The sequence below is a fragment of the Paracoccidioides brasiliensis genome, assembly GCF_000150735.1.
Source record: "Paracoccidioides brasiliensis Pb18 unplaced genomic scaffold supercont2.2, whole genome shotgun sequence".
Taxonomy (NCBI): Eukaryota; Fungi; Ascomycota; class Eurotiomycetes; order Onygenales; family Ajellomycetaceae; genus Paracoccidioides; species Paracoccidioides brasiliensis.
In genome coordinates, this window is record NW_011371359.1 from 1,666,836 (window position 1) to 1,679,446 (window position 12,611).

The following is a 12,611-nucleotide window of genomic DNA, read 5'->3' on the forward strand; positions in this document are numbered from 1 at the left end:
ACCAGGAGTAAAAAAACTAAATGACTTCTTAAACGCTTTGACAAAAGAGCCCGGGACTTAAATCAAAAAAAGGCCAAGCATATAATTTATGAAAACCCACAAAGCACCTTATGTGGAGCCGGTAACTTTTTATTTGAGAATTCGGAGGCGAGTCTTTATGCTAAAAAAAACTTCACAATTCAACCCCATCTTAAAATCTGAAACTAAATATAAAAACAACCCAACGGTCCGACACACAACACTGCATTCTCTACGTTTTCGGCTCTATGATGAGACTTCATAGCTGGCACCAGTCCTAGAAAGATTTGTTCTCTGTTTGTTGCGGATTAGCTTTGCAATGGCTTATATAGCCTTGTTTCTGATGTTTTGTTTTCTCCCACGCTTTTGCTCTCTTGTTGTATTTGTTTGTAGAACTGTAGAACTAACAATTCCTCAGAATTTTATAGGTGAAGAACCTTCCCCAACGGCCATTATCACAACCCGCTTCTAGGGTCAGAATAATACAATAGTAGAGAAATAGAAAGAAATCCGATCACCTGTCAAAAATTTTATAATAATGGTGCTCCACAATCCTAACAATTGGCATTGGGTGAACAAGGATGCCTTTGCGTGGACCAAGGACTACTTGCAAAAGACTCTTTCTACCATCTCCGCAGAGGAGAATGGGGTGACTGCTCAGATAAAAAGAGTCATCAGCATGGATGGCGACGTAGATGTCAGCCAACGGAAAGGCAAGGTTATCACATTATTTGATGTTAAACTACAGTTAGAGTATGAAGGTTAGCACACCTCTCTATCAACGGCTTTGACCCCATTGCGTGGATGGACGTGAGCTGAGCTGGGCTGTTACTAGGTAAGACGAGCGACGATGAGGAAGTAAGCGGCTCAATCAACATCCCGGAGGTCGCCCACGATACCGAGGAAGACCAGTATGTCGTACGTTCCCTAGCTAGACCCTTGATCATGCTCGTTTCCCTTGTAGATTGATGACCCGTTTTATAACAAACGAGGGATGTGAATAGTTTGATATTGGTATCTACTCCGAATCTGCCTCGAAGCAACCGGTGAAAGACCTTGTGCGCTCTAAACTCGTCCCTGAAATGCGCAAGGAATTGGCAAAATTAGGTGCTGCTTTGATTACCGAGCATGGGAAGGATATCCAGCATGCACCCGAATCAAACCCTTCGAGTGGCTTTGCGACTCCTGCACACCTACCCAAGACCACCACGCCAGCCCCAAGTACCTCCACTCCCAGCTCTACAACCACCGGTGCAGGTACCGTTAATACTACAACTGTTACTGCCACAGACGAATTCCGCACAACAGCAGAAGAACTCTATACAACCTTCACCGATCCTCAGCGTATTGCCGCTTTCACTCGTGGAGCTCCTCGACGGTTTGACGGTGCAAAGGCTGGCGGCAAATTCTCCATCTTCGATGGCAACGTCGAGGGTGAATATGTCAAGATAGAGCCCTCTACAAATATTGTTCAGAAATGGAGGCTTGCCCAGTGGCCCGAGGGTCACTATTCCACGCTTGAAATCAAATTTGATCAGAATGATGTGGACAAAGTTACCAACATGCGTGTTCAATGGGAGGGTGTCCCTGTAGGGCAGGAAGAGGTTGTCAAGAGGAACTGGGAAGGATACTACGTTCGAAGCATTAAGCAGACTTTTGGGTACGTTTGATACTTTCATTTCTCACCCTTTTACTCTCATACAATTATCCAGACTGCCAACGCCCTGGGTCATTCTCTAATAGTCCTTCGCTCTCAATCTCGACATTTGCACACTCATGGACAAATTTACTGACCATTGCATTCTTTGCCTCTTTGCTTCTTGCTGTAGGTTTGGTACGATACTCTAATTTTCTGTGAACCGTACAAATTATATCGAAAAATGATGACGTTCGTTCGGTTGGTTGTTCTTTGACATGGAAAAGTTTCTCAAATCAAATTTGCATAAACCTTAAAAAGAGTATCAACGATTCCACATGACCAATACCTAATTGAGGTGTTGAAAGAAGATCCTTGTTGTCATTTTTATCAGCTCCCTTCTTCTTTTCTCCTATCCACTAGTTCCATCTGGCTAGATTCTTTGTTCAAACTGGTGCAGGTGTTGGGCAATTACACATGTTAGAGTAGCCATTCAATATCCGTAATTGCATGTTGGTAAACGATTGCATCCATCTTGCTTGTTTGAAGTGGTATTCTAGAGATAGTTGGGTCAATTTCTTCTATGTCTGAGAAATTATTCTCAAATTCTCAACGATAATCAACGTGTAACTGAGATTAATTTACCCTCTCTACATCCTGAGCACCCACACAGCTCCACTTCGATATTGCGAATTTTATATATGCACATTTCTACTATAGCCCCAGCCCCAGCCCCAACCAAACTCCACTTCCCAACCACCCCTCATTGACATAACCCGCTCTCAGCAAGCCTCTCGCTCACGGAAGAAAATCCTCGGCTCACCTAAAGCCATAGGCACCAGCGACTGCCCATTTGAATCCACTACAACAGCCTGACACAAATAAATGTCCATAACTTTCATACCAGCCACATAAGCCATTCCACCATGATTCAATGTGTAAAACGAGTCGGAGGAACCAAGGCTAGAAAGAATAGTGATGACATGCTTGCCGTCAAAACCGCCTGCGCACGGCGATCCTACTGCTGGCTTGGTAAGTATCTCGACTCAGAATTGTTGGCAAAAAGCTTCCAGGTGAGGGCCAAGGGTATACCTATTGGTGATGGATGCGTACTTTACCTGTAAGATAATTGGCATTACCCGATGATGCCTTCTTCTCATGTTGTTGGATTTTGTAGTGAGCTGATATCGTGTGCTGTATTATAGTGGATAGCCAGGTAACTAGATCATTTCCACCCGCGTAACGCTGTTCTTGGCCAGCATAAATTATTGGAATTCAGTCCGCGAGTGTTGTAAAGACTAGCACATTCTGGGCCAGAGATATGTCATTGGTGTAAATAACTTGATGGTAACAGAGCTTATTTTGTTTTTATTTTAATTTTTTTATTTTGGGAGAAATGGGGTAGGATTCATTGCACCTTGCGAATCTTGGGGTGTCGTGGTTTTCAGCGACAGTTCCCGGGAGAGAAGTGTCTGCACAGGTATTCTTTGCTGTGTTGATCATATCGCAATTCTCTGGGTATTTGCACGAGGAGACCTGAAGGCTTCTAGAGGGATAATACCTAGAAACTAATTGCTCAGTCGTGAACAAAGAAGCGTGTTGTACAAATGATCTCTCTGTATACTTTTCCCATGGAATATACACAGGCAACACCATTGAAGTGTGCCCAGAATGGTTTTTGTACATGTTTTACGGTGTCAACTCAAAGACCTATTGAGGAAACTGTCAGTACCAGGATTTCAATGCTGGATGGGCCGATGAGGAAGGCGAGGAGGAAAGGATTAAGGTGCTGGAGTGTTTGGAAACAAGCGCAGAAACCTAGCTGTTGAAAATGCCCCTTGAGGTGTCAACGTCTGGAAGCGACAGCGTATCATCCCCAAGACAACAGTTCTCAACATTGGCTTGGTCATCATAATTCGTGATTGGGCAATATGAGTGAAAATAACTGTTACTATTGAACTGAACGACTCGACTGTAATCGACATGATGACTAGGACCAGCGTAACCCTAAGAAAACATGAGGATCAAGGCAGGCAGGCAGATGAGGATGGATATTCTGGTATTACCATGCGATTCGCAACTGCATCGACCATGAGATATATCCCACGATCGTGAATTCCAGTGCTGAGTGCCCTAAGGTCATCAGGAGATCCATGAATGAGGTTCCACATCGTTTCTATTATGAAGACTCAACCAGCTATGCAACAATCATAAAGAGATGTGACTGAATCCCTATTTTGGGGTATTACAGATCTTGTGGCTCACATGCCTCGCTGCTAATACCCATGGAAGGAGATCCCATAGCTGGCTAGCTGAGGGAGCTGATTCGAGAAATGAGAAATCAGGTTGCTGTGAATCCCATGTTCTGCATGTAATCAGCTTTTCCAAATTTCAGGAAAATGGTCTGGGGAGACCTAGATGATTCAATGGAGGTCCATTTGAAAATGATCTCCTGCTAAAATCCATCACAGTATATCTATATAGATGTTAGATTAGGTATGCCCCATGATCACTGGAAGATGAATGCCATTGAGAGTAAGATAAAGGCCCCTTACTCGAGGTTTAGTGTCACACGCAGCAACGGTAGATCCATCAGCCTTGCAAAACGGTCTGTGAGAAGGAAGGACATCGATTTCGAATGCCAATTTACTGGAGTTACAACAATCACTGTTCGTATCACAACAAGAACAGAGATTGAAGCCTCAAGGAAAGGGAACTTCATGACATTGAAGTCTTAGACGTTCCTTTCCTGGTATTCTTAACAAAAAGTATTGAATAATAGACGTTCATATCATAGACACAACGACAACCCCCTCTGTCTCCGGTTGCTTCAACACTTCTGGTCTTGTTAGGATCTCAGGAGTATCACTGACGGGGCCCTGATTTCTCCCGCGATGATCTTTCTCATGTCAACTTAAACACGTGGGCAGTCTGCACCAGCCTCGTCAGCAAGGATATCTGCGGAGTAATGTAGCATAAGAATGCGGGGTGCATCCGGGGTATCTGGGCGCAGCGCAGTGAAGTCGGTTCTGGTATGTAACTCTGCTCGTCAAAAAGCGTTGTTGGCTTACAGCGCGGGAGACCGGATATTGCTTGCTTAATTCCCGGCTCCCATTGAGACGAAACCTGCTAAATTATTTACGAGTCACTCCCATAACAATAGACACGTCGTGACAAGGTACGCAGAATTAACGGGAGTACTTTTATGGCTGACTGATCATCCGGCGTATTCCGTAGGGGTGGTAGAGTAGACGTTAGTTAGAAAAGGGGTTAAGAGTTTGATAGAGCCTAAACTTCAACTAAGAAGCCCCGATACTGGGGGTAGTTACTGGCCTTGGCTTAACTAACCAAACTCCACATAGTTTAGTTAGATAGCTAGGTCTCGCTTAAGTCGGTGATTGAACATACAAAGGATACATATATTATGAGATTCATGAGATTCAGACTGCTTATATAGTTAGTTATAGTTAGAATCAGATGTTTTTGATAGCCACAACTATCTCAATATAGCTCAATTGAATAAGAAAATTGATATAGAAAGAATCAAATAAAATTCATTATTCAAATATGAAGAAATCAATTGAAATATGAACATAGTGAGTGTAAGTGAGGTCCGATGACAGGAATCAACATTGAAATCCAAAGGTTTAGTTAGTTAATAAATTAGTTACAAGTTAACTACTACTATAGTTAACTAACTGGTTAATCATCATCATAATGTTTGCTAAGTTAACCTGATTCACGGCTAAACTTCTTCATGCTTGTTCATCCTCAGATTTTACGCTGCAGCACGATCATTGTAACTGCTGTAAAGTAGGTTCTGTGCCAAGTTCGACTCCGAGAATAGTTACATTGACCTACCGTCACTTTTCCGACAGTGGTCTTCAATCACCAGATTCTCACTTCTGGTTGCAAATCACAGCTGGCTGGGAACATGAAGAGGAAAAGTCTCTGCAGAAGCACGTGGAAACTGCTTACCGCAGTCGTAGATATAACTATAACTACCGGGTTCAAGCCCCTACATCAAGACCCAATTCCTTTGTCTTGGGATTTCTCATTATCATCGCGAAGACCGCTGGTCATTGAGATTGTGCTGTGGGAACATATCAAAGTGGAAAATTGAAATAAATATTCAACTCACAACCAGTTATCTGTTAACTATCGCCTTGCTTCGAGACCGTGGAGTTTCCAGTTGCCCATTATCTAATAACTAGTCACTGGAGCGGAAGATCAGTATTTGCCCACTTCCTCTGTTGCTCACAAATTCTTCGAAAACATTGCCAGTTGAATTGCCCTCAATGCTCGCCTTTTTTCTTTGCGCTGTTTGGGTGCTCTCGTTGTTCCGGGTGGTGCAGGCTCAATCCCAAAATCCACTTGGGTTAAAAGCCACTGGCTCATTAGATGCGTGGATTGCAAAGGAAAGCCCGTATGCCCTACAGGCACTCCTAGCCAATATTGGAGCAGATGGTGCAAAGGCAAAAGGTGCAGCTGCTGGCATTGTCATTGCAAGCCCTAGCAAAAGTGACCCTGATTGTAACTATGTCAAAGACTACCTCCCGCTTATTTGCACTTATCAGCTAACAACACACTTCCAGACTTTTTTACTTGGACTCGAGATGCTGCCTTAGTATTCAAAGGTCTTGTGGATGACTTTATTTCCGGGAACACTGGTCTTCAACCGAAACTTCATGAATTTATCAACTCGCAAGCTCGCCTTCAGACAGTGTCTAATCCTTCGGGAGGGCTCTCATCGGGTGGCCCTGGTGAACCTAAATTTCATGTCGACATGTCACCGTTCAATGGCGACTGGGGTCGACCCCAAAGAGATGGACCTGCCTTGAGGGCAACTGCTATGATTTCTTATGCGAGATGGCTCGTTGTGAGTTCCCCGACCGTATATCACTACACATAAATGCTAACGTGACTCCAAGGCAAATGGGTACTCTGATACTGCGAAATCGATAGTTTGGCCTGTGGTCCAGAACGACCTTTCTTATGTGAGCCAGTTCTGGAGCTTTTCTGGCTATGGTATGCATGCATATACTGATATCCACTGCAAGATTTCTGGGAGCTGACTTCATTTAGATCTCTGGGAGGAGATAAACAGCGTGTCCTTTTTTACAACAGCGGTGCAGCATCGCGCTCTTGTTGAAGGCGCTAGACTTGCACGTCAGTTAGGACTCACCTGCCCGAACTGCGAATCCCAAGCTCCTCAGATTCTCTGTTCTCTGCAGAATTACTGGACGGGTTCCTATATCAATTCCAATACCGGCGGTGGTAGGTCTGGTAAAGACACTAACTCTATTCTCGCAAGCATTCACACATTTGACCCTGAGGCTGCTTGTGATGACACGACTTTCCAACCTTGTTCCGCTAAATCACTGGCAAACCATAAGGTGGTAACAGATGCTTTCCGTTCTATATATGCTTTGAATTCTGGTATCCCAGCAGGTTCAGCCGTTTCAGTCGGTCGATATCCTGAAGATCTCTACTATGGCGGTAACCCCTGGTATCTGAGTACCTTTGCCGCAGCGGAGCAGTTGTATGATGCAATTTACCAGTGGCAAAAGATTGGTTCGATTTCGATTACCAATGTGTCACTTCCTTTCTTTAGAGATGTTTATGGTTCTGCCATGATTGGAACTTATTCGTCTTCCAGTTCAGCTTTCAAGTCGATAATAGAGGCTGTAAGAAATTATGCAGATGGATTCCTAGCTATTTCGGTAAGCTAAATTTGACCCACTGTCAAGTAATCCGTGTTGAGTTCTTCTGGGAGCAATATACTTAGCGTGGTCGTCATTTTATCTAGCAAAAATACACCCCAGAGTCTGGTGCTCTGGCCGAGCAATTCTCCCGGGACACTGGGACCCCTCTGTCAGCAGGTGATTTGACATGGTCATACGCCTCGTTCCTTACGGCTATTGCCCGACGTAGTTCAATTGTCCCAGATCCTTGGGGAGAGACCGAAGCTAACGGCATCCCGAAAACTTGTCAAGCTACGTCAGCGATCGGGCCTTACATCACGGCAACTAATACTAATTGGCCGTTGAACCTCACACCTATCAAGAGAACGGCGACGCCCACATCTACTTCCACCGCTTCCACCACATCATCATTTCCATGCGTCACCCCTGGCTCTGTCAATGTGACATTCAATCAAATCGCTACAACTTTATTTGGCCAGACGATTCTCCTTGTCGGCTCCATTCCAGAACTCGGGTCCTGGGCACCTGGATCTGCAATTGCCCTCTCTGCGGACCAGTATACCGATGCCAACCACTTGTGGTATAAAACTATTACATTGAGTGCAGGCCAAAAGTTCGAATATAAGTATATTCGTAAGGAGACGGGCGGTGATATCGTGTGGGAGGGTGGCTCCAACCGCCTCTATACCGTACCGCGTGGATGTAATATTTATACGGCAAGGAGGGAAGACAATTGGCGTTCGCAATGGGCATTTTATACAGAAGAGACGCAAACATGGCATGCTAGGAAAGATTGAAAAGAATACGGGATTATGAGGGACCGCATAATATCCGCTGTCAATTCATCTCTGAGAATCCAAACATCAAAATCCAAAGTCCCGAAACAATTACCGTTTCTTAGCTAGTCGACTTGGCCATGAGCGATCAAATTTAAGATCGATCGTGGTAGAAGTTTTGCAAGGGTTGCCCTGAGTTGGTGCTATACTAGAATAGGAAAATCATACGTGTAGTTAACTAACAAGCATACCAGGCACGGTTTAGATGCTTTATCTACGCTAGATATTTAACCTGAAAAGAGCATCTTTTTTTTTTTTTTTCTCCGCGGATTAGTATTTCAGCGGCTTAGTTTACTTAAGAAACGGATTATTCTAATATTGGATTAGGACTTCCTAGCGAAATGGTTGAATGTGCAGTTTCTCAACGGGGTTTCGATCCAAATATGAAATTCCTGTCTTTGCACAAAACATAAGCTTGACGAAGTCGCCGAGGAGCAATCCCTGCCTTTCAGCCTTGGATCTTCCAGCAGATTGATGCTGGGGTGGAGAAAATGTCCATCCCGTGGAGCCTCCCAGGCTGTCTTCAAACCCTCCAACATCTTCCTGCAAACGTCGTGGGCCAAGGAGTTAATGCATGATAGACGTTTATGTACTGTTTTCCCTTTCCCCATATCCCCCAATCGGCAAAAGCGCGACACAGGACGGAAATATCGCATTATCTTCGCACGGGATATACCATGAGCAATCATGATTCCATAGATATCGTATGCCTGAATTTCCCCACCGATTTCTCCTCCAGACCAAATTTTGTTACGAGGAATCACGGGTTGTTTCCACCCTCAAGCTGTTCCAGACGGTAGTTATTGCACTGCCCTGCCTTCCTTTTGCTTTTTATTATTCGCTTTTGCCACGAATAGTCGTCTTGATTTCGAATGATCGTCTGCCAAATTAGCAATGATTTCCGAGTGAAATCCCTTATGCTGCTATAGCTAAAGTTGCTGACGTTCTGTTTCTCTTCGGTGCAAGAGTGCAGTAATTCATCGACTCGCGCAGTGATCCGGCGATAACGAGCTTTGCCACTTTAAACAAGGGAACAAGTCACAGGTTGTCTGAGATCCCTATAGTTGTGAGAGGATTAACAAACTCCAGGGGCCTTTAGGGGTTAATGTGCTTCATTTGTTTTCATTGGTTCTTGCTTTCATAATCATATATCTTTTTTGTAGACGGTTACCATGAGGTTGGCTTACTTTTCTCTGCGAGCTAAGCTAACTACCCGTTCAAAGGTTGGGTAGTTACTTGAAACTAGTCTAAAGGCCAAGATACAAAATATAGACCTCTGACGTCTATTTAAAAGGACACCTTTCCCTTCAGAGAATAATATGTCTTAGGTCACCTGCGGCAGTTTTGAAGTACGGGCTGCCTGTCAACAGATTTCATATATCCTCATCAGCTTCCATATATTCTCAACTCAGACGACCTCGTACACCAAATTGACTTTCTTCAATTTCAAACCCCAGGCGCAGTATCATATACAACATCCACCACCGTTGCCAAACTCGAAAACATGGCAAATCAGTCCTCCGTGCCCACTGCCCGATCTCTCTGGCAAGATGTGGAAAAGGATACTCTCACCCTCATACAGCGCCCTATTCCAGTGGTCAAACCGAATTCCGAGGAGCACCTTATACGCGTCCACGCAACCGCTTTGTGCGCCAGAGAGCTTCTTTGGCCCAAATTATTCCCAGTTCCCGGAAAGACAGAGATTATTCCTGGTTACGATCTTGCTGGAACAGTCGTAATTGCACCAGAGTCTTCCCCCTTCGAAGTTGGGGATCAAGTGTATGCTCGCACCAATTACGAGCGACCGGGTTGTGCCCGCGATTATACCATTGCGGTGACCTCGGAGATTGCGCACCGGCCAACCAATCTATCCTGGGCCGAGTCAGCAACAATCCCATTGTCCGCATTGACCGCTTGGCAAGCATTGTTTGTTCAGGGCGGGCTAGGTGGGCCTGAAAATGCGGCAAATAAATATAAGAAGGTCTTCATTACCGCTGCATCTGGCGGAGTTGGATCGTGGGTTGTCCAGCTCGCCAGGATTGCAGGGCTTCGTGTCTGTGCATCGTGTGGAAGTGAGAATGTAGAATTCGTCCGTGGCCTGGGGGCGGATGAAGTGGTTGATTACAGGACGACAACATTGACTGATTGGGCTGCTGCTGACGACAAGAGAAAGGCTGACTTGATAATTGATTGCTTCGGCAATGAGACGTTGAAGGACGCCTGGGGTTGTGTGAAAGATGGGGGTACGCTGATCAGCATCGTGCAACCACCCGAGGAGAAGAAACCAGCTAATTGCACGGCGAAAAATGTCAGGAATTTCTTCTTTATTATGGAACCGAACGGGACGCAGCTTGCTAAAATTACCGATTTGGTATTGCAAGGGAAGTGCCATGGAGTCCTCGATAGTACATTTGAGCTAGAGGAGTTCGAAAAGGCATTCGCTAAGGTTGATACTAGACGAGCGAAGGGTAAAGTTGTTTTAAGTGTACATGAGTGAAACGGTTTTACTTGGTTTGTGATTCAGTCTCTTCCAGTGGTGTTAGTATCAGAGTTTAATGATTTACTTTTCATGACCAGAAACCCCCAAGTAACACACGGGGAAAAATTATAAGTAGTTAACAGATACACGAGATTAATTGGAATTTTCTATGAAGTTTGCAATTTTCAGACTTCCTTGATACTTCCTAAGTATAGTAAGTTAGATAAACTACTCACCTAAGAACCTAGTGACATACAACCAGAGGGTGTTGGCAAGGGGAATAGCAGCACACTATATCAATTTCAAGCAAAACCTGATGCATACGACTATAGGGAGTGGAAAGGATGGCTCTCCGTCCGCTCCGCCGTGCTTAAATCCCTCGCTGGCTAGTTAGTAGTTGGTTGGCTGACCACCGTATCCAGCGAATACTGGCAATTGTATGTTTTTAGGACCCCTCTCCAACTTTCTTTCTTTTTCTCCCTTGGTGCCGTCTCCCATCATGTCAAGCCGCCTGTAAATCCTGTATCTTCCTATTCCGTCTGACTCTGACGGAAACAATCTGAAGATGATACATAAGTCCTATGAATGCCAGTCCTTACAACCTGACACATACAACCATCGCGAGGTTGGGACACACAGAAGGAATTCGGATGGCCAACAGCTGCCATATTAGGTGTTTGAAAGGGGAAACTCGAACATGAATACCAACACCCTAAATAATACGTAGGGCACCTGCTATAAGAATACAGATCAGGAGACTTCTCCTTGTCGAGATAAGAATGGTGGTAATTCCCCTCAACGATATATATATATATGTATGTATGTATGTATGTATGTATGTATGTATGTATGTATGTATGTATGTATGTATGTATGTATGTATGTATGTATATTTGTTGTCAGACTTCGGTTGGGAGTGATGGATTTAAGGTTTAACTAAAGTTAACTTTATTAATTTAGCTTGGTCGGGTAAGAGGCATCCCACCGATTACCTTCCCGAGGCCCCGAGAACCCAACATCCCGAGATCCCCGAACCCGGAGATGCCGGACTGCGTAGCAGTAGTAGTGAATGAATTTACAGATCACTAGCTATGGAGAATAGCAATTGATAAAGACATTTCTTACACTATCCATACCAAGGCAGAAACTACAGCAATCAGGTTTTCCCAAGTTATAACTATCAAAAATCAAAGCATGTTACCCTCAGGCTCTGGAAACACTAAATCTCGATATTCCTCATCAACCTGAACAAGGATCGCATGGCCCTCCCTTTCCATCTTTTCTGTCTCGATCACGAAAGTTGCCAGTATCGTCGCGGGCTCGGTTGCGCTCACATTCGCGCTAATCTTATGGTGGCAGCCGGGCTTCTCCAACCATGTGCCTCCTTGCTGGACGGTGTACATGGGGTCATCATTCATTTTATTATGCAGGGTGCCTTGAAGCAAGCATGCGGAAACGGAGGCCCCGCCGTGTCGGTGCGGGGGGGATACGCCATTAGGAGGGAATTTCACCAGCACACCAATGATTGACATCCCGGGGCAATTAACAAGTTTGTGGTGGTAAAGCGGTTGAACGGTGGGGAGGGGTCGGCTGTTTGAATCGCTGTGTTAACGGTGAAAGCTCGTCATTGGAGCAATGGAGATGTGGGGGAAAGGAGAAATGGGAACTAAAGAAGGCTTTTTCTCACGTTCTATCATAGGTTGGTTCTGCTGCGGCCATTGTGGTAGGTATTCGATTTATGATCACTTAATTGTTTCTCGACGGAATTTTGTAGATGGGTGAGTTAAGACGGTTGTAGTTTTCTCAAAGGCAGTCTATCCCATTATATAGATATCCAACCAACGGTGGAAGCCGTCATAGTTTCTCCCAAGTATGTACAGTTTTACCTCAGCGTGCATTCCCGGACACACCCGGTCACTCTGGAGACCAGAAAAGGA

The 12,611-nt window shown here is 44.7% G+C and overlaps 5 protein-coding genes across 5 annotated transcripts; 3 read left to right on the forward strand and 2 right to left on the reverse strand.

The window, feature by feature from the left end:
- Positions 1-556: 556 nt before the first annotated feature.
- Positions 557-1,688, forward strand: PADG_01711 (uncharacterized protein; the record flags this gene model as incomplete). The annotated part of the gene is made up of 3 exons (XM_010758737.1): positions 557-779; positions 854-936; positions 1,023-1,688. The coding sequence occupies 3 exons, from the start codon at positions 557-559 to the stop codon at positions 1,686-1,688; spliced, it is 972 nt and encodes a 323-aa protein (XP_010757039.1).
- A 1,784-nt stretch (positions 1,689-3,472) lies between these two features.
- PADG_01713 (uncharacterized protein) lies at positions 3,473-3,825 on the reverse strand (the record flags this gene model as incomplete). Its single annotated transcript, XM_010758738.1, has 2 exons — positions 3,473-3,661; positions 3,721-3,825. The coding sequence occupies 2 exons, from the start codon at positions 3,823-3,825 to the stop codon at positions 3,473-3,475; spliced, it is 294 nt and encodes a 97-aa protein (XP_010757040.1).
- A 2,127-nt stretch (positions 3,826-5,952) lies between these two features.
- PADG_01715 (uncharacterized protein) lies at positions 5,953-8,156 on the forward strand (the record flags this gene model as incomplete). Its single annotated transcript, XM_010758739.1, has 5 exons — positions 5,953-6,187; positions 6,250-6,533; positions 6,586-6,682; positions 6,740-7,377; positions 7,464-8,156. The coding sequence occupies 5 exons, from the start codon at positions 5,953-5,955 to the stop codon at positions 8,154-8,156; spliced, it is 1,947 nt and encodes a 648-aa protein (XP_010757041.1).
- A 1,543-nt stretch (positions 8,157-9,699) lies between these two features.
- PADG_01716 (uncharacterized protein) lies at positions 9,700-10,692 on the forward strand (the record flags this gene model as incomplete). The annotated part of the gene is made up of 1 exon (XM_010759249.1): positions 9,700-10,692. The coding sequence occupies one exon, from the start codon at positions 9,700-9,702 to the stop codon at positions 10,690-10,692; it is 993 nt and encodes a 330-aa protein (XP_010757551.1).
- Positions 10,693-11,861: 1,169 nt separating this feature from the next.
- Positions 11,862-12,393, reverse strand: PADG_01717 (uncharacterized protein; the record flags this gene model as incomplete). Its single annotated transcript, XM_010758740.1, has 2 exons — positions 11,862-12,276; positions 12,362-12,393. 2 exons carry the CDS (start codon positions 12,391-12,393, stop codon positions 11,862-11,864), a joined length of 447 nt encoding a protein of 148 aa, XP_010757042.1.
- Positions 12,394-12,611: the final 218 nt, after the last annotated feature.